This window comes from Capricornis sumatraensis, chromosome 11 (assembly GCF_032405125.1).
Source record: "Capricornis sumatraensis isolate serow.1 chromosome 11, serow.2, whole genome shotgun sequence".
NCBI classification, from domain to species: domain Eukaryota; kingdom Metazoa; phylum Chordata; class Mammalia; order Artiodactyla; family Bovidae; genus Capricornis; species Capricornis sumatraensis.
This window is the reverse complement of record NC_091079.1, coordinates 85,064,474-85,083,166: the sequence shown is the minus strand read 5'-3', so window position 1 is coordinate 85,083,166 and position 18,693 is coordinate 85,064,474. Positions and strand designations below refer to the sequence as shown.

Here is an 18,693-nt window from a genome sequence, read left to right as displayed (position 1 = left end):
ATTATGTTCAATAGAAGTGGTGAAAATGGGCATCCTTGTCTAGTTCCAGATATTAGTGGGAAGGTTTTCAGCTTCTCACCATTGAGTATTATGTCAGCTGCAGGTTTGTCATAAATAGCCTCTGTAATCACTTTGGTAAGAGTTTTTAATCGTGAATGAATGTTGAATTTCATCAAATGCTTTTTCTGCATCTGCGGAGATGATCATGTGATTTTTTGCTTTTCTTTTGTTGATGTGGTGTATCGTATTGATTGGTTTGTGTGTGCTGAGCCATCCTTGTGACTCTGAGATGAATCCAACTCGGTCATGGTGTATAATCTTTTTTACATGTTGTTGGATTCACAAACTTCTAAAGTGAACTCAGGAAGAAATAGGTCATCTGAATAGGCCTCTCTCTAGTAAAAGAAATTGAACTTATAAACCTTCCTACAAAGAAAATTCCAGGGCTAGCTGACTTAACTGGTAAGTTCTACCAATTTATACCCATTTGAGGAAGAGCTAATGCCAGTTTTATACAAATTCTTCCAGAAAATGGGAGAGAAAGGGTCATTCTTCAACTTATTCTCTAAGGCCTGCATGATACCAAACCCAGAAAGGGACATTATAAGAAAAGAAAATGACACAAATATCCTTCATGAAATACATGCAAACGATCTTTGTTTTTAGCAAATTCCACAATGTATGAAGAGGATAATACTTCCTGAGGAAGTATTTATCCCAGGAATTCAAGGATGATTTAACATTCAAAGCTTGATTAATGAAATTTAAAATATCAACATACAAAAAGCAGAAACTGTATGATCCAATTCAGTATATACAGAAAGAGCACTAGACAAGATCTGACACTCATTTGTGATTAAAAGAAACAGAAAGACTCGCAGCAAACTAGGATTGGAAAGAACTGCCTCAGTCTGATAAAGTGCATCAGCGAAAAAATTATCCGCTAACATCATGCTGACTGGTGAAAGATTGATTTCCTTATTAGATGAGGAGTAAAACAGGAAACCCACTCTCACCACTTCTATTTAGCACAGCCTGTAAGGTTCTGAGGGCTTCCTTTGTGGCTCAGCTGGTAAAGAATCTGCCTGCAGTGCCAGAGACCTGGGTTGGATTCCTGGGTTGGGAAGATCCCCTGGAGAAGGGAAAGGCTACCCTTGCCAGTATTCTGGCCTGGAGAATTCCATGGACTGTATAGTCCATGGGGTCACAAAGAGTTAGGTACAACTGAGCAACTAAGGTTCTAACCATTGTAATAAGGAAGTAAAAGAGAAAGGAAGAAATGAAATCTAGATTGGAAAGGAAGAGTTAAAACCATCTTGATTATGGTAACTGTAAGTAGAGCACTTTCCTGAGTTCTACTGAGAGGAACTAGTTGTGGGTACCCCCAGGATTGTAGGTGGCTGTGCAGAAGTGAAGATAGGCTGGGCAACCCCTGAAAACTGGTTGTCTGAAGTAAGGGCAGTCTTGTTGGGGACCTTACCCTTTACCTTGTGAGACTGGATGTTAACTATAGGTAGTTAGTGTCAGAACTGAATTAAATTACAGGGCTCTAAATTGGTGTTGGAGAATTGCCTACAAAACACAAATTGAAGCAAATGAGCCTAACTGTAAATCAAGTTGTTGGCATAATCACCAAGAGAATTATTTTAAGTGAGGGGCATGGAATATATTGACGTTACATTCCAAGTGGCAGACATCCAAAAAACAAAAGAGCTTTAACTGTTTCCAGCAGTCCTAGCATTAATAGAATTGTTATTCTTACTTTGAAATTATACATATACACATATAAATGTATGAAATGATAAGTATATGTAATGTTAATGTCCCGTTGTACCTATATTTTCAGTATAATGGAAAATAAACCCAAATGTAAAATCAAATGTTTAAAATTTTTTAAAAAAATTTATTGAAGTATAGTTGATTTACAATATTATGTTTAATTTCTGCTGTATAGCAAGTGATTCAGCTATATGTGTATATGCCCTTCATATTCTTTTCCACTATGGTTTATCACAGGATATTGAATATAGTCCCCTGTGCTCTGCACCTGTTGTTTATCCATCCTACACATACTAGTTTGCATCTGCTAATCCCAAACTCCCAATCCTTCCCTCCACACCTCCCCTCTCCCCTGGCACCCACAGGTCTGTTTGCCATGCCTGTGAGTGTGTCTCTGTTTCATAGATCTGATCATTTCTGTTGTGTTTTAGATTCCACATATAAATACTGTCCTATGGTATTTGTCTTTCTCTTGCTGACTTACTTCATTTAATACAATAATCTCTAGGTTCATCCATGTTGCTGCAAATGGCATTATTTCATTCTTTTTTATGGATGAATAATATTCCATTATTTATATACCTGTATACGCCACCCCTTCTTTATCCATTCATCTGTCAATGGGCATTTAGGCTGTTTCCATTCCATTTTAATTTAAATGGCCACAACAGACAACATGGTTTCCAGATTAAAGGAGGCTAAGCATACATGAAATTAAATATAATCTCCAACCCTTTACTATACTCTATACTAGAGGGTAAAAAAATACTACAAAGAATATTATTAGATTAAATAAAAGTCTTGTATAAATGTAAATTTATGAAGTTATGGCTACACTGTGGTTATATCACTGAATAGATGGGGAAACAGTGGAAACAGTGTCAGACTTTATTTTTCTGGGCTCCAAAATCACTGCAGATGGTGATTGCAGCCATAAAATGAAAAGACGCTTACTCCTTGGAAGGAAAGTTATGACCAACCTAGATAGCATATTCAAAAGCAGAGACATTACTTTGCCAACAAAGGTCCATCTAGTTAAGGCTATGGTTTTTCCAGTAGTCATGTATGGATGTGAGAGTTGGACTGTGAAGAAAGCTGAGCGCCGAAGAATTGACGCTTTTAAACTGTGGTGTTGGAGAAGACTCTTGAGAGTCCCTTGGACTGCAAGGAGATCCAACCAGTCCATCCTAAAGGAGATCAGTGCTGGGTGTTCATTGGAAAGACTGATGTTGAAGCTGAAACTCCAGTGCTTTGGCCACCTGATGCGAAGAGCTGACTCATTGGAAAAGACCCTGATGCTGGGAAAGATTGAGGGCAGGAGGAGAAGGGGACGACAGAGGATGAGATGGTTGGATGGCATCACCGACTCAATGGACATGGGTTTGGGTGGACTCCGGGAGTTGGTGATGGACAGGGAGGCCTGGCGTGCTGCAGTTCATGGGGTCACAGAGTCGGACACGACTGAGTGACTGAACTGAACTGATACCTACTCTTAGGAAGTACTCTGTGTTTAAGGAAAAAAGGTGGCAATATGTATAGCTTTGGAGAAGGAAACAGCAACCCACTCCAGTATTCTTGTCTGGAAAATTCCATGGACAGAGGACCCTGGCGGGCTACAGTCCACAGGGTCGCAAAGAGTTGGGCACAACTGAACTATTAAACAACAAGTGTATAGCTTACTCTCAGATAATTCAGAGATGAACAAATAATAAAGCAAATGGGGTAAATATGAACAATAGATGAGTCTGGATAGAGAGTCTATAGGTGCTTCTTTTCCCTGTCTGCTTGTATTTTTATGTTTGAAACTTTTATAAATTTAAAATCATTTCCAAATAAGAAAGTTTAAAAAAAAATACTTTATAGATGATTGTGTATTACAGTTATATGTTTAAAGAGTTCCAGTCTTTTAAGGATACATTATGAAATATTTATGGACAAAATGATATAACATCTGGAGTTTAGCTTCAAGTTATATGGCATCTTCGCATGGGATATGGGAGTATACAGGAAACAAGGTTTGCTGTAGACTGATTCTCTTGAAGTCAAGTGATATACATGTGGATTTATTATACTGTTCTTTTTTTTTTTAATGTTTAAAATTTTCCATGACTTTAAATTGGGAAGAGTTGGCATCCTCTCAATATTTTTCTTTTTGAGAATACTGTGCACTTTTCTCTCACTCATTCTGTTTCCTTTGGTATGGGCTGGGAAAACTCATTTATACCAAATGCTTCATTATGAAAATAATATATGTAGCTCATATGTTCCTTGAAACAATGAAAAGCCTCATTGAAACAAAAAGACTTCTCTTAAGACCCCATTAGTGGCCACTTATTTCAAGCAATTTTAGACAATGCATTCAAGTTTCAGACCCATCAGTAGAAGAGTCCCATTCCATATCTACAAAATTCCATGTGACCTTTTTTCTATTTTGATTTAAATGAATGTGTACTTGGGCTTTGCTGGTGGCTCAGTGGTAAAGAATCTCCTTGCCTGGGTTTGATCCCTAGGTCAGAAAGATCCCCTGGAGGAGAAAACGGCAACCCACTCCAGTATTCTTGCCTGGATAATCCCATGGACAGAGGACCTCGTGGGCTATAGTCCATGAGGTTACCAAAGAGTCGGACATGACTTAGTGACTAAAACAACCACACTGTATACCTACAGATGTGAAATCTTGATATGATTTAAGTGCAGATGAGGCCAATAATGTAACAGGGAGGGTTTTGCCTCAAAGGATGCCTTTCACTGTCAGGCCTTCTTTTTTCCAGGATTTGATTTCGTATACTGCTTGGCTAAGTGTTTCACTCAGTTAAGTGGTTTGAAGTCATTGTTTCAGTTGCATGCCTTCTGTAAAACATTCAGCCAGGCTCCCTCTTCCCAGCCTGCGACACAACAAACAACGCTTACGTTTTGGTGGCTCTGACATGAACCAGGACAAGGAAAGCCTCTTCACAAGGCATAAACATCTTGTAATATGTCAAGAAAGTCCTCTTCCTGGGAGGCCGTATCCCTAAACACAGAAATAGCTTCTTTGAGAGATCCCTCGATGGCCTGAGTGTTTTGAGTGTTTGAGGTCATAGGAATGTATCTGTTTAGGGAAAGTTAAGATTGCGAGTCCTTTGGTTTTCCTATGCTAGATTTCTAGTTTGGTTCATCATTACGATTTTTCTTTCTTTGCAGAGATAGACTACTGTGCCTCACCTAACCATGGATGCCAGCACGAGTGTGTTAACACAGATGATTCCTATGCCTGCCGCTGCCTGAAAGGCTTTACCCTGAATCCCGATCAGAAGACCTGCAGAAGTAAGTTGCACTGCGTGTGGAAGAGGGACTTGTTCCACAGATGGCCCCGTTGGCTTTCCGTTTTCTCGCAGATCTCCAGCACATGTGCTTGGTCTCAGCATTTGTGCTCGCTGACATCATTCTGCCCCTTATTTTACCTTTTGTCTTGCCTGATCCTGTGATGGGGTGATTTTTAGCCAGTGCATAGACTGGGTTTGCCCACTGGTTTCCTTTAGTGAAGTCGAGGCACCAGCTGAATCTCTCGCCTATCTGAAATGAGGACGCATGTCCCCACCTCCTTACCCTCACAACACGTATTTGGGACTTTAAGAAAGAAAAGGCTGGGTCCGGAGTTGGAGGGAAAAGGAGCTGGTTTCTTCCGGTCCTACCTGACGAAACACTTTTTAAATTTAATGTTTACTTTTATTTATTTGAGTGTGCAGGGTCTTAGTTGCAGCACGCCGGATTTTTGATCTTTGTTGCAGCATGCGGGATCTTGAGTTGTGGCATATCGCATCTAGTACCCTTACCCAGGATGGAACCCAGGCTCCCTGCATTGGGAGCTCAGAGTCTTAGCCTCTGGACCACCAGGGAAGTCTCAAGATGAGACACTTGAGGGTCGCTAAGAAGGGGGGCATTGCATCTTTCCTTGATATAAAGGAAGAAAAAAAATAGGAGACTCTGGGGCAACCTCGCAGCATTGGAGAGGTGCCTGGTGTCAGCAAGGTGATATTAAGGATGTGCTGAGTGGCTCAGATGGTGTCCTCTGGCACCTCAGAGGGCTTTATGGGGAGTCTAGAGCATGAACCTCCAGTGGGATCTCTTTAAGTGACCTGTCCCTGAGAGACCCCCTGGAATGGAAGGTCTACAAGGACAGGGATTCTTTTCTTTTTCTCACTTATGAATCCTCAACACCTCAAGTATTCAGCACATGCTGGTGTGACACAATATTTAGTGAATGAATGAAAGAGTACATGGATCTCTGAGGTTTATCATCCTGGAGAAATAGCAACTGTCACCCGAATTAATCTTGTTAGAAAGGTGGCCTTTGTAAGGCACATAAGTTGCGATTTTTTATCAAAAAGCATTCCCAAAGTTAGGCCACACATATGCACACTGAACTGGCCCCATTCTCCCGACTGTTGATTCACAGAACTCTCTGGAACTCCCACTGAGGCACATATCCCTCATCCCCTGCTTCCTAGTGGTGGGTGCAGCAGTGTTCTGCACCACAGGACTGGATTTTTTAAAGGCTGACCACACATCGTTTTTTGAAAAGCACCGTGGGCTACTGAGCTGAATCCATAAGCCACAGCCTGCCCACAGCACATGTGGACTCATGTGCTCATTCTACTACATATGAGACTTTGGGTGGTTAAAGGTGGCAGAGCCCATATTTTGCAACTGAGCCTCTCTTACAAAAGAAAATTCCCACCACCTTGCCTGGATGCAAACTCTGGCGACGTTCAGGCATCAGATGGGAATTTTAACTGGGAGGTTCAGAATGTGAAAACAATTAGATAGACTATTTTCCATCAGACCACACATGCCTGCAGTCCGTGGGAGAGGCCAGCCCGGCCGCTCCTGCCTGTGCTATGTACACCTTTTTCTCGGGGCGAGTGTGTCAGCGGCTGGCTACCCCCAGGGAAAAATCACTCACCAGTGGGACTCAGCTGTGGACCTAGACCTCTTCCATGGGGGAAAATTAGATCTGCTCCAAGTCAGTCGCTGGAGTTGCAGGCTTCACTGTGTGTTGCTAGTGGAGGGAGGAGGAAGTGAGCTGGGCACGTGGCCATTGGTGGAGGGGAACTGGCTTGAAGTTCCACATCACTTACAGTCATCTGAGATTCCCTTGCCCTCTGTCCCGCCCTCCACATCCTGCCTGGAGAGGCACTTGGAATAAAAGAAGGGTCCAAGGCAGTGCTTGCATCGTTATCAAGGGAGGAGAGAGGCCAAGAACAGAAGGATAAGTGGAGAGGAAGTGACCATTTGGAAGCAGTGTGACCACTACAAATTAGCCTGGAGACAGGCCTGTCTCCAGCCCAGAGTCCTTAACACTCATGTATATATATTCAGGGATAGCTCCATTTCCTCTTCAGCCAGGTGCCCTAGTTTTTCATCCAAGAAAAATGGAATTTGTTTCTTAAAACCCAATGTCCTCATCAGCCCTTCTCCCAACATCCTGCCTCGTCGTTACTTTTTCCATTGTCTTTGCTGCAAACCCAGCCCTCCACTGCAGAGATCCCTCTGAGAGCCACTCCTGCCCTGATGTGTGCACGCTGGCGATTATGGCAGACAGCTGCTAACGGAAAGTGAGCGCGCAGTGGCTCTCTGGAGCATTCCGTGGGATCAGGAAGCAGAGAAATGGGGTTTAAAATCAGGGCTTGGTTGTTAGGAGCCTGAGGATCTTCAGAGCGTTAACCATCTCGAGCTCAGAGTACAGCCATTTACATTTAGTGGGCAGTTGATGGATGTGGGCTGTTTGCAAATCTAATAAGAAATCTATTTTTCAAAGGAATTTGATGTCATCCAATTAAACCGGGGGGTGGGGGGTGGGAATTCAAGGCACAATCCTACTGAAGGATTTCCTACTGAAGAAAACACTCTTGGCCTGGATTTGTTCTTTCTCCTCATCCAGGCATAATTTCTTTTTCTGGAAAGTGCTGTCATCGACTTAAAGCATAAATTATTGAGGCAAGGATGCAGAACATAGAGCCCAGGATGGACTGTCAAGGTGGGGACCCCAGGGTGGAGTCAGAGGTGGGTGGGACCCCAGGATTGCTCATGCTGGCACTGAGCCTGGCCCCCTGCCCCTACTGAAGGCATCACACTCTAAGCAGCAGGGTACAGGGTGCACAGGTTGAGCTGAGTAAGGGGGGCAAGTCTTGGCAGTGTCACCCATCCTGGCCATGTGACCTTGGACAGACTGCTTTTGCTTCTCCGAACCTCCATTTCCTAAACTGAAGGAGCATGACTTTCTGCTTTCACATTTTGTAGCCTGTCCCATCTTTCTAAAACTTACTCTCTGTGCCACTCAGTTGGCATGACAGCCTGCAGTGACCTATCTCTGATCTCTCGTGTTTTTATGTCTTACCTTCTCAATGAGGTCTCCAGCTCCTTTTTGAGCTGGTGCTCATACGTGCCGTTTAGCTGCTGACAGCCCAGCCGTCTCATCTCGCAGGGTTACTGGACACTCCGGGCTTTGCCAGATAAACCCACATCCAAGCCTGGCCTACGTGTAGCTCATCACAGTTAATGAGCAGACTGCACCAGAGGTAGGGGGCATAGTGGGTACCCAGTGAATACTGAGCGAATGAATGAGTAACTTACATACATGTGAAGAACTGTGATTCAAGCACATAAAGAAGACAGAGCTCTCTACAGGTCAACCTCTGTGGCAAGGAGCCATCGGAGAAGAGGCATTTGGGAACTGCGGTTTGCCAGATAGCTGAGTGCTAACCTTTTTAAGAATCGCCATGTTTTAAAATTATTTATTTGTCTATTTTTGACTGTGCTGTGTCTTTTTTTGTTATGGGGGGCTTTCTCCGGTTGTGGCCAGCCGGGGCTACTCTCTAGCGGTGGTGCTCGAGCTTCCCATTGAGGTGGCCTCTCTTGTTGCAGAGCACAGGCTCTAGAGCTTGTGGGCTTCAGTGGCTGTGGGACGTGGTGGGCTCAGTAGTTGCGGCTCCCAGGCTCTAGAGCACAGGCTCAGTAGTTGTGGCCCACGGGCTTAGTTGCTCCATGGCACGTGGGATCCTTGCGGACCAAGAATTGAACCCATGTCCCCTGCCTTGGCAGGGGGAAGGACTCTTTACCACTGATTCACCAGGGAAGCCCCAAGAATCTTCATGTTTTTGAATTTAATTAGAGTATGTAAATCTTTCTTAAAGACAGTGTTGGCCCTTTAAAAGTTGCCATAAAATATACAGAATAAGGGGCTTCCTGGGTCACTCAGTGATAAAGAATGTGGCTGCAATGCAAGAGATGTGGGTTTGATCCCTAGGTTGGGAAGATCCCCTGGAGGAGGGCATGGCAACTCAACTCCAGTATTCTTGCTTGGAGAATCCCATGGATGGAGGAGCCAGGCAGGCTACAGTCCACAGGGTCACAAAGAGTTGGACACGACTCAAGTGACTGCCTACAGAACAAAATTTACCACTGTAGCCATTTTTAAGTGCACAGTTTGGGCTTCCCTGATAGCTCAGTTGGTGAAGAATCCGCCTGCAATGTAGGAGAACCCAGTTCAATTCCTGGGTCGGGAAGATCCTCTGGAGAAGGGATAGGCTACCCACTCCAGTATTCTTGGGCTTCCCTTGTGGCTCAACTGGTAAAGAATCTGCCTGCAATGCCGGAGACCTGGGTTGGATCCCTGGGTTGGGAAGATCCCCTGGAGAAGGGATCAGCTATCCACTCCAGTATTCTGGCGTGGAGAATGCCATGGACTGTATAGTCCATGAGGTTGCAAAGAGTCGGACACGACTGAGCGACTTTCACTTCGCATCACTTCACTTCAGTGGCATTAAGTACATTTTTGTTGTTACACAACCATCCTCACCATCCAGCTCCAGAACTTAATCTCCCCAGACTGAAACTCTGCACCGATTAAACAGTAACTTCCCACTCCTCTCTCCCTGAGTCCCAGCAATCACCATTCTATTTTCCATCTCTATGACTGCCTACTCTAGGTACCGCATATAAGTGGAATCTTACAAGATTTGTCCTTCTGTGACTGGCTCGTTTCACTTACCATAAGGCTCATTCCACGTCAGAATTTCCTTCTTTTTTGAGGCTGAATAATATCCCACGTTCTGTATTTGCCACATTTTGCTGATCCATTCAGTAGACACGTGGGTTGCTTCCACCTTTGGGTCATTGTGAATAAAGATGCTGCGAACATAGATATGTTCAAGGCCCTGCTTTCTGTTCTCTTGGGAATAAACCCAGAAGTGGAATTGCTGGATCACGTGTAATTCTAGGTTTAATTTTTTTTTTTTGAGGAACCTCCATACTGTTTTCCATAGTGGCTGAATGCTGGCTTTTTAGAACAGCCCTTACTGAAGATAACTTTACTTTTCTCTGATGGTGTGATGGAGACATTCCTGCAGGTCCTGCACTTCGTGGCCCAGTCTGTGGGGCCCTTTGTGTTCTGTGCCTCTTTACTTGGCTCTTTGTCCCTTTGCCCGTGGCCGGTGTTTTATTGCTAGGTCTGTTTTTCTTCACAGAATCTCACTCCTTGTTTTCTGACGTTCGCGTCCGTTTCACACAAGTGAGGCTGTTGGTGAACTGATAGCTGCACACAGTGAACAACAGTCTGCCTCTCCTCGTGCAGAAGAGGTGAAGCACAGAGAGTGTGCCCAGGGCCTGCGGCTCGTGGCGGCGTCTCTTCTCTCAGGCCAGCCCCTGCGGGTCGTGGGAGTCCTCTCTGTATGCAGTCTGCAGCCACTTCTTCTCTGCGCATGGAAAGTTCCACCCACCAGTCATGTGGGAGGGCACAGCATGGACCCTTTACGGGATGCTCTGAGGTCCTTTGAGTATGGGTTTCATTTCATTTCTTTTCATACATCTTTGTCTTCTCAGGAAGAGACATATTTCCTAGGGGCTGCAATAAATTCTTCTGTCTTGTTGGCGAGAACTAGGCATCTTCCCACCTCTAGACCAATTCCTGGCAAAGGAGAACATGCTTGCCAGGCTGGCTTATCCTACTCATGACTCATGCCTTGGGGGGTCAGGGTTCTGGTTTCAGGAAGACAGGGTAATGCTTGTTGGCAAGGCAACCAACAGTGTCTGCCACATCCCCGGGAAAAAGAACAATGCAGCTAAATGGCTCCAGCTCAGCCCCTGAGGTTGGTGACCAGTCTCACAGAGGCCTTCCACAAGCTCTTTTTATTTCCCTTTATAGTTATTCGTCTCTTCCATTACCTTCTCTGTGGGGGAGGGGGTGGGGATGATCCAGCTTGTGGTTTCAGCATTTTCTACCAGAAAATGAAACTGCTAATTGACTGCTGGTGGTGATGCTGCCGATGTCTGCCGGCAGAAATGCAGCTTGGATGGGGGTGAATAGGGCAGAGCTGTAACAACCTGTGCCAGCATCAGAGATGCGTCTTCTCCAGTTTCTTGATTATGGATGGTGTCATGCTGTCACCCAGAACCCAGTGGGGCTTTGGACCCTTCTTAATGTAACTGCTTTTTCCTGCCTGTCCAAAATCGCTGGGTATCTTGCAAGATCAGCTGCTGTTTATTCTGCCTTGTGCCGTCCCATGTCGTTGTCAGATGTCACTGCCGGCAGCAGCTCCATACATGCTTTGAGCCCTAGTAATCAGGTTAACTGGCAGAAGAGATTGAATTTTCCCAGCGTTTCCATCATTCTTGGGAGGAGATGGGCTGGGAACCGTGGTGCTCAACCCATTTTGTTGCAGGAAGGGGGACCCCTTCCAAGGCCTGAAACTGGGCTCTTGTCTAACACTTGGAAATGAATTATCCGAGGAGACACATGTGCTGACAAAGCAAGAGATTTTACTGGGAAAGGGCACCCGGGTGGAGAGCAGTAGGGTAAGGGAACCCAGGAGAACTGCTCCGCTGCGTGGCTCGCAGTCTCGGGTTTTATGGTAATGGGATTAGTTTCCAGGTGGTCTTTGGCCAATCATTCTAATTTAGTCTTTCCTGGTGGCGCACACATCGCTCAGCCAAGATGGGTGCTAGCAAGAGGGACTCTGGGAAGTGGATGAACACGTGGTGTCTCCTTTCGACCTTTCCCGAACTCTTCCGGTTGGTGGTGGCTTATTAGTTCTGTATTCCTTATAAGGATCTCCTGTCATAAAACAACTCATGCAAATGGTTACTATGGTGCCTGGTCAGGGTGGGCAGTTTCAATCAGTGTGCTTCCCCTAACCATTTCACCAGCGTTTTGGCCATCTATTGAGGAGGAGACCCCTGCTGGAGAGTGCAGAGGGACATACCCCAGGTGCCAGGTTCTCCCAAACAAGCTCGTACAGAACTGGAGCTGCCATCTGTGTCCTGTGGAGCACCTTCCTTACTGAATATTTACTGGGAGAGGCCAACCTCAGCCCTGGGAGAAGCCCCAAGCCTGAAGGAATGTTTGCCCTTTCTCCCTTCAGGGATCAACTACTGCGCACTGAACAAGCCGGGCTGTGAGCACGAATGCATCAACACGGAGGAGGGCTACTACTGCCGCTGCCGCCGGGGCTACACCCTGGACCCCAACGGCAAGACCTGCAGCCGTGAGTGTACCCGGGTCAGGGGCTCATGGGAGGGCCAGGTTCACACACAGGCCCCGGGGCTCACTAGCAGTCAGTCACTTCTGAAGCTCCCGGGTTTCCTATGAGCCTGATGGTCTAGCAGCCTTAACTTTCCTGGCCTCAGTTTCATCGTCTGTAAAATGGGACTACTCATGCTGCTTACCTCAGAGACTGGATTGTGAAGAGTGAAAGAATCAGCATGTAGAAAACACTTAGAAAAAAGCTGCTAGACACATAATAAAAGCCCAGTAAATGTTAACTAGGCTTCCCTGGTGGCACAGATGGTAAGGAATCTGCCTGCAATGCAGGAGTCCTGGGTTTGAGCTCTGAATCAGGAAGATCCCCTGGAGAAGGGAATGATTACCCACTCCCGTATTCTTGCCTGGAGAATTCCATGGACAGAGGAGCCTGGCAGGCTACAGTCCATGGGGTCCCAAAGAGTTGGACATGACTGAGCAACTAACACACACACAAATATTAGCTAATATTACCATTTGCTCTTGAGAGCCTTGATTAAGTCAGACCAGCCTGATTTCATCCAGACTCTGCCTCATTACTAGACATGTGACCCCAGGTAAGGTATTAAAGTTCTCCAAGCTTTGACTTTCCCATCCATTTAAAAAAAGGGAAGATGATAACAGCATTGATTTTCTGGAGTTGTTAAGGGGAATTATGAGGACTATTTCAACCTCTTAGCACAATGCTTGACACAAGGAAAACATACAATTAAAAATAAGAGCTCTTTGTTGCCACAGAGCCTGGAACAGGAACCAGAAAAGAGACAGACCTCAGAAGGCCCTTGGGCCACTGCAGACCTCATCTGAGGGCAAGCTGAGAAACATGGGACTTTTTATGAAGCATTGTCTTCATTTTCTTGTGTAAGAGGCGAAACACAACTCGGTCTGGTGATGTCAACGTGGAAACTTGCAGGATGTGCCAGCTGGATGGTTCCATCTCTTTTTTACGAGGCACAGTCTCCACTGGTCCAAGCCAGCAGGGGTGGGGCGCGTGACACAGCGGGGGACGCCCTGACCCTGGGGGGTGCCAGCGAGGGGCTTGGTGACACGGCTGGCACAGAAGGGGCCCTTTGTGTAGCTTTCCACCCAGCGAGCTGCACATCTGCTCCAGCTTTGGGGACAGAGATAGATTGTGAGTGAGAACAGTACAGCTGCTCAGTATTTGGACCCTCCACCGCCAGGAGGGGAAGTTTCACAGATGAAGTATTTGGTGCAGAGCAGTCCTCGGGAAACCTCGTGCCCCTTTCGGTCTTCAGAGGAAACAAGAGTCCTCGACTGGGCTTTAGAAGCATCAATCTCGGAAGTCAAAGCATTTTTGAACCAGAGAGTTGGCACTGCTCTGCACTTGCCTCTGGAAGTCTCTGAGTCCTTGTGAAAAGCCAGTGGTGAACAAGGGTCCTTCCGCTTGACGAGGAGACGCCCCGGTGAAGATGGATCTGTGTACAGCCTGCCTGCCTTCTCTTCCAGGAGCGTGGGGCCTGCCAGCTGACAGCTCTGACAGGCATCCCAGGGCAGGCTAGGCGTGACCTGGACGAGCCCACGTAGAGCCCCAGGGCCCGTGACCTGCCTCCCCCTCCCTGCACGCCTTGGAGCAGAAGAGATTGAGCCATCTTTTCTTTCTGGAATCTAGTAAGAAGGACCATCTAGTTGGCTTCAAAAAAGTATAAACTAAGCTATTTCTTCCTAGGGGTCCCCAGAGATAGCCTGTAAATCCTATTCTCCATGGGGGCTCAGGGAGCCCACAAACCATCACGATAGGAAGCCCTTATGAGGTGCTTGCTCCGTGTAGGCGTGGCCGGGATCACTTCCCAAGTGCTCACTCACTTTATCTGCACCAGATCCCAGTGAGGCATCAATATTCTTACCCCCATTTAAAGTCGGGGAAACAAGCGCAAGGAGATTAAGTTACGTTTCCCAGGATCACATGACGGGTAAATGGTGAACTGAGATGTGAATAGAAGTCTCTGGCTCTTGAGATTTTGTGAATGTTTACAGTAGGCACAGCCACAGGTGGAATGTTCCAGAAGGCATAGTCCCAGGCCCTGTGGGAGTCAAAGAGGTCCACCCCATGGCCCTGCACAAGGCCTCCAGTGTCTCTCCAGTCTCCGGGTGCGCGTTTTCTCCATCAAGGAAATCTGGGAGGCAGCCTGCAGGGCTGTCTGGTGGGAACCAGTTCACCGCAGCTGTGTGTCTGTTATCCTAGCTGGGCCAGCTGTGCAGGGCTCGGGTGCCAGGACTGGCCACACACGCAAGGCCTTGGCGTTGGGTTGTTTTCTGAATCTGGATGTCCTGGTTATGGGGGATAACAGCACTTTTTCTCTTTCAGATACAAAGGAACTATACAGTTCTTTCTCCCCCAGCCGTATACTTTGTAATGACAGGCATTCACAAAGTGATTATGCATGCCAGCCACTGTTCTGAGGGTTTTAGGTGAATCCACTCTTCCCACCATGTTCCTAGAAAAAAGCGAGCCTCAACCCCATTTCTCAAGTCATGAGATGCTGGCAGAGAGGCCAAATGACCGCCCAGCAAGCATCTCACAGCTGGGAAGCTGGTACGGGGAGGTGGGATTTAAGCCCAAATAGTGTGGCGTGGAGCCCTCCCCAATCCTGAGACACGGCTGTTAGCCTCAGGGAGCCGGTGGGGTCCGCGGCTCCACCTTCCCAAACCTGGTTCTCCTCTCTGTGCCATGGGGAAGGCACCTTCTCCCAGCGGTGCCCCCGGGGATTGCAGGTGATGCCCAGACCTGGCCCAGGTGCAGAGGGCTGCTGTCCTTACCGCCTTGGCTGGAGTCCCATGCACCTTACTCCTCAAAGAAATACGAAATAAAACCAGGCCGGTGGCACAGGGTGGAAGGAAACCATACACCTCTCTCTTTGGGGCATCAACGGAGTGAAACTGCCGGGCAGCCGCTCCCTGGGGAGGTGGTTTTGTTCTCTGATGCCCTCCTGGCTTACTTCAGGGGTTTTCCCTGTGTGGTCGCCCGCAGGGGTGGATCACTGCGCCGAGCAGGACCACGGCTGTGAGCAGCTGTGTCTCAACACGGAGGACTCGTTCGTGTGCCAGTGTTCGGAAGGCTTCCTCATCAACGACGACCTCAAGACCTGCTCGCGTGAGTGCCCTTCGTGCTTCTCTTACAGGGAAGAGCTTTGCCACCAGCGTGGAGAACGTGACGGCCGTAGGGGACGGCGGGCCCCCCTCTGTCCTCTGCTCGTTGCTCCGGGGGAGATGGTGGGGCTGTCCCCTGGGGACCGCGCGCCTTCCCGGGGCAGGAGGAGGAGGGTTAGGGGGGCACGCAGGTCCGTGATCTGATTCCCTGGCTGTGGGATTTTGCAGGAGTGGATTACTGCTTGCTCAGCCACCACGGTTGCGAGTACTCCTGCGTCAACACGGACAGATCCTTCGTCTGCGAGTGTCCCGAGGGACACATGCTCCGCAGTGACGGCAAGACCTGTGCCAGTGAGTGTTGTGACGTCGGACGAGGGGGACCCGGCACGGGCGATCGTGGGCAGGGGGCGCCGAGGACAGTGACCACGGGTGGGTCTGCCCCCCCCCCACCGCGGGTTCATGGCTGAACGTGTGCGAAAGCCCCCTCCCAGCGATGTCAGCCCCGGTGGCTGCCGCTTTCCTGCCCCAAGACGGCTTCTGCCTCTTCCTTCCCGGCCCGTGGTCATTTCGGAGCAGGTATGAGTTATAGTGAAGTAGATGCCTTCCTGACTGCGGACTTTCGGCTGCGCTGCCCGCTGAGCGCGTGCTTTCTCTGGGTCTCAACCTCAGCAGAATCCTTACCTTCAGACCAAGTGAAAAGCCTAAAGTGACCAGCTGTTACGGGATGGGTTCAGACTCTGGACTCTTGTGACTCCAAAGTCAGTTCTGCGAGAAGGGGAGGCTCCTGAGAACCCCGTCCCCTCCCCCAATCCGGATAATTTGGCAGCAGATGGGGGGGCAGTGAGGTTGGCAGTGATGTTCCCTGGGGACATATTTCCCGGCCGCTGGTCCCAATTCCTGTCTCCATTACCTAAAAAAAAAAAGCTCCCTGATGGCCTCCTCTTCACTGAAGGATGCTATGTTTTCTGCCCTGCAGTCCTGTTTCCAAGTGGACAAAGATAAAGACTTCAAAATAGTCATTTTGAGAGAAGGGGTCAAAACTGGAGGAACAGGATTGCCATGTACCTTGCGGGTCCTGCTAGTCTTTCCAGTTATAGGACCAGGTTCCCTGACCACTGATAGAACTGTGGTCACAACCTAACATGTCCACTTTTTTATGTCATCTGTTCACTTGGGCAGGTGCCCTGATTGCATAGCTGGGTGTGCCTCTCTAACTCCGCCGGCTGTGAGAAAAGGTTTCCCCCATTTGGGATGGAGTCTTGAGTTTTATGGCTTGCTTGTGGCTGCCTGCCCGGCTGTCCTGGCCAGCACGGCCAGCACAGGGAGGAGCTGGACATCAGGGTGCAGAAAGAGAGTGGGTGTGTGGAATTGCATGTACATTTGACTGCATGCCAAAGCCAGAAGCCTGCTTTTTAGCTGACTTATTTTAATTCTCATCATCTTAGATTATCCATGCATTTGTTTGGACCTCCCCATTGCTGTGATAACCAAGACCTGACTATAAGATAATTGCAGGATATCTAAGAAATTTTCATGATCCTTCCAAACAAATGCTGCCCCTCTTCCTTACAATTGCGTGTCCCACTCCCTCGTTCCAGCCACATCTGTTATGGCCACTGACACTTTCAAATATCCGTTTTCTCATTTATAGGGCTTGTAACTAATGATACAGTGATATCATCCATTTGAGTAAATGTGCAACAATACCATTAGAAGTGAATTTTGATATGTATTTGTTTATTATATATGGTGTGTCTACATGAGATGGTCAGATGAGTTAGAATTATCCTATCCTTGGGCAATGGTTGGAGAAGGCAGTGGCAACCAACTCCAGTGCTCTTGCCTGGAAAATCCAATGGACGGAGGTGCCTGGTAAGCTGCAGTCCATGGGGTCGCTAAGAGTCGGACACGACTGAGCGACTTCACTTTCACTTTTCACTTTCATGCATTGGAGAAGGAAATGGCAACCCACTCCAGTGTTCTTGCCTGGAGAATCCCAGGGACAGGGGAGCCTGGTGGGCTGCCGTCTCTGGGGTCATACAGAGTCAGACACGACTGAAGCGACTTAGCAGCAGCAACAGCAGCAGGCAATGGTTGGAGTAGGAAATGGTGAAAGAAAGTGAGTCACTCAGTCATATCCAACTCTTTGCAAACCCATGGACTGTAGCCTACCAGGCTCCTCCGTCCATGGGATTTTCTAGGCAAGGGTACTGGAGTGTGTTGCCATTTCCTTCTCCAGGGGATCTTCCCAGCCTGGGGATCAAACCTGGGTCTCCTGCATTGTAGGCAGACACTTTACCGTCTGAGCCACCAGAGAAGTCAGGGCCCCTTGATAGCTCAGTTGGAAAAGGAAATGGTAACCCACTCTAACATTCTTGCCTGGGAAATCCCATGGACAGAGGAGCCTGGAGGGCTGTAGTCCATGGAGTTGCAGAGTCAGACATGACTGAGCACACACACAGACAATGGTGGTATTTGTAAGAGATGCATTTGACCCGCGTTCTGACACATATCTGTTGAGCTTGTCCCCTATTTGAAGCCTGTGTCTGCCCCGGGTTGATTCTGTCTAGCTGCCCTGTTCTGTAATAATGGGCTGTGTTTTCAGTGTGGCCACAGTAAACTGGGGTTGGGAATGTGTGTTTCCCAGCTCTGTCCCAAATCACAAAGAGCCTGACACCATGACTGCATCTTTTTGGAAATCATGCTGGGCTGTGGGTGGGGAGCCCGTTGGAGTTCAGCCAGGCCTGCTCAGCAGATACGGGTATCCTTGGCCCTTCATAAAGGCAGCCTCCACTTACCGCCTTGATAGCAGGTGGCCTGAAGAATACTCCGCTCACTTTCTGGAAGGTTCTTGGAAGCATGGTGAGCAGGCGCAGTTTCCCAGGGCCCTGGAAGGAATGGACCCTGTTATTCTCACAGCCCTGCGGGCACCTTGGGCTCTCTGGCCTCTGGAGTGACCCCACCCTCCCTTCCTCTTGGTCCCCTGACCCCAAAGCTGCGATCACCCCTTGGAGGGTTGTTCCACAACCCTTAACGGGGTTGAAGTGGGGAGGGAAATCAGGGGGTCTCTCCTGCAAGCTGCAGCTGAGAAGACTCCTCCCATCTCTACCTCCTGGAAATTTCTGAAATAAACCTACTGCAAGCCCATCTCAGCATCAGGAAAGACTCGCTAGTCTAGATGTGCGTGGAGCACACAGCCCACAGGCCTGCGAGCTTCTGGAGGTTAGAGACCCTTACTCAGAGACTGA

At 47.9% G+C, this 18,693-nt stretch overlaps 1 protein-coding gene across 2 annotated transcripts in view; it reads left to right on the top strand.

The window, feature by feature from the left end:
• MATN2 (matrilin 2) overlaps positions 1 to 18,693 on the top strand; it is a 149,614-nt gene that overhangs the window by 103,729 nt on the left and 27,192 nt on the right. For both annotated transcript variants that reach the window (XM_068983540.1, XM_068983539.1), the window contains exons 6-9: positions 4,963 to 5,085; positions 12,180 to 12,302; positions 15,327 to 15,449; positions 15,674 to 15,796. In XM_068983540.1, coding sequence (XP_068839641.1) covers positions 4,963 to 5,085; positions 12,180 to 12,302; positions 15,327 to 15,449; positions 15,674 to 15,796 — 492 coding nt within the window. The remainder of the gene's footprint in view (positions 1 to 4,962; positions 5,086 to 12,179; positions 12,303 to 15,326; positions 15,450 to 15,673; positions 15,797 to 18,693) is intronic.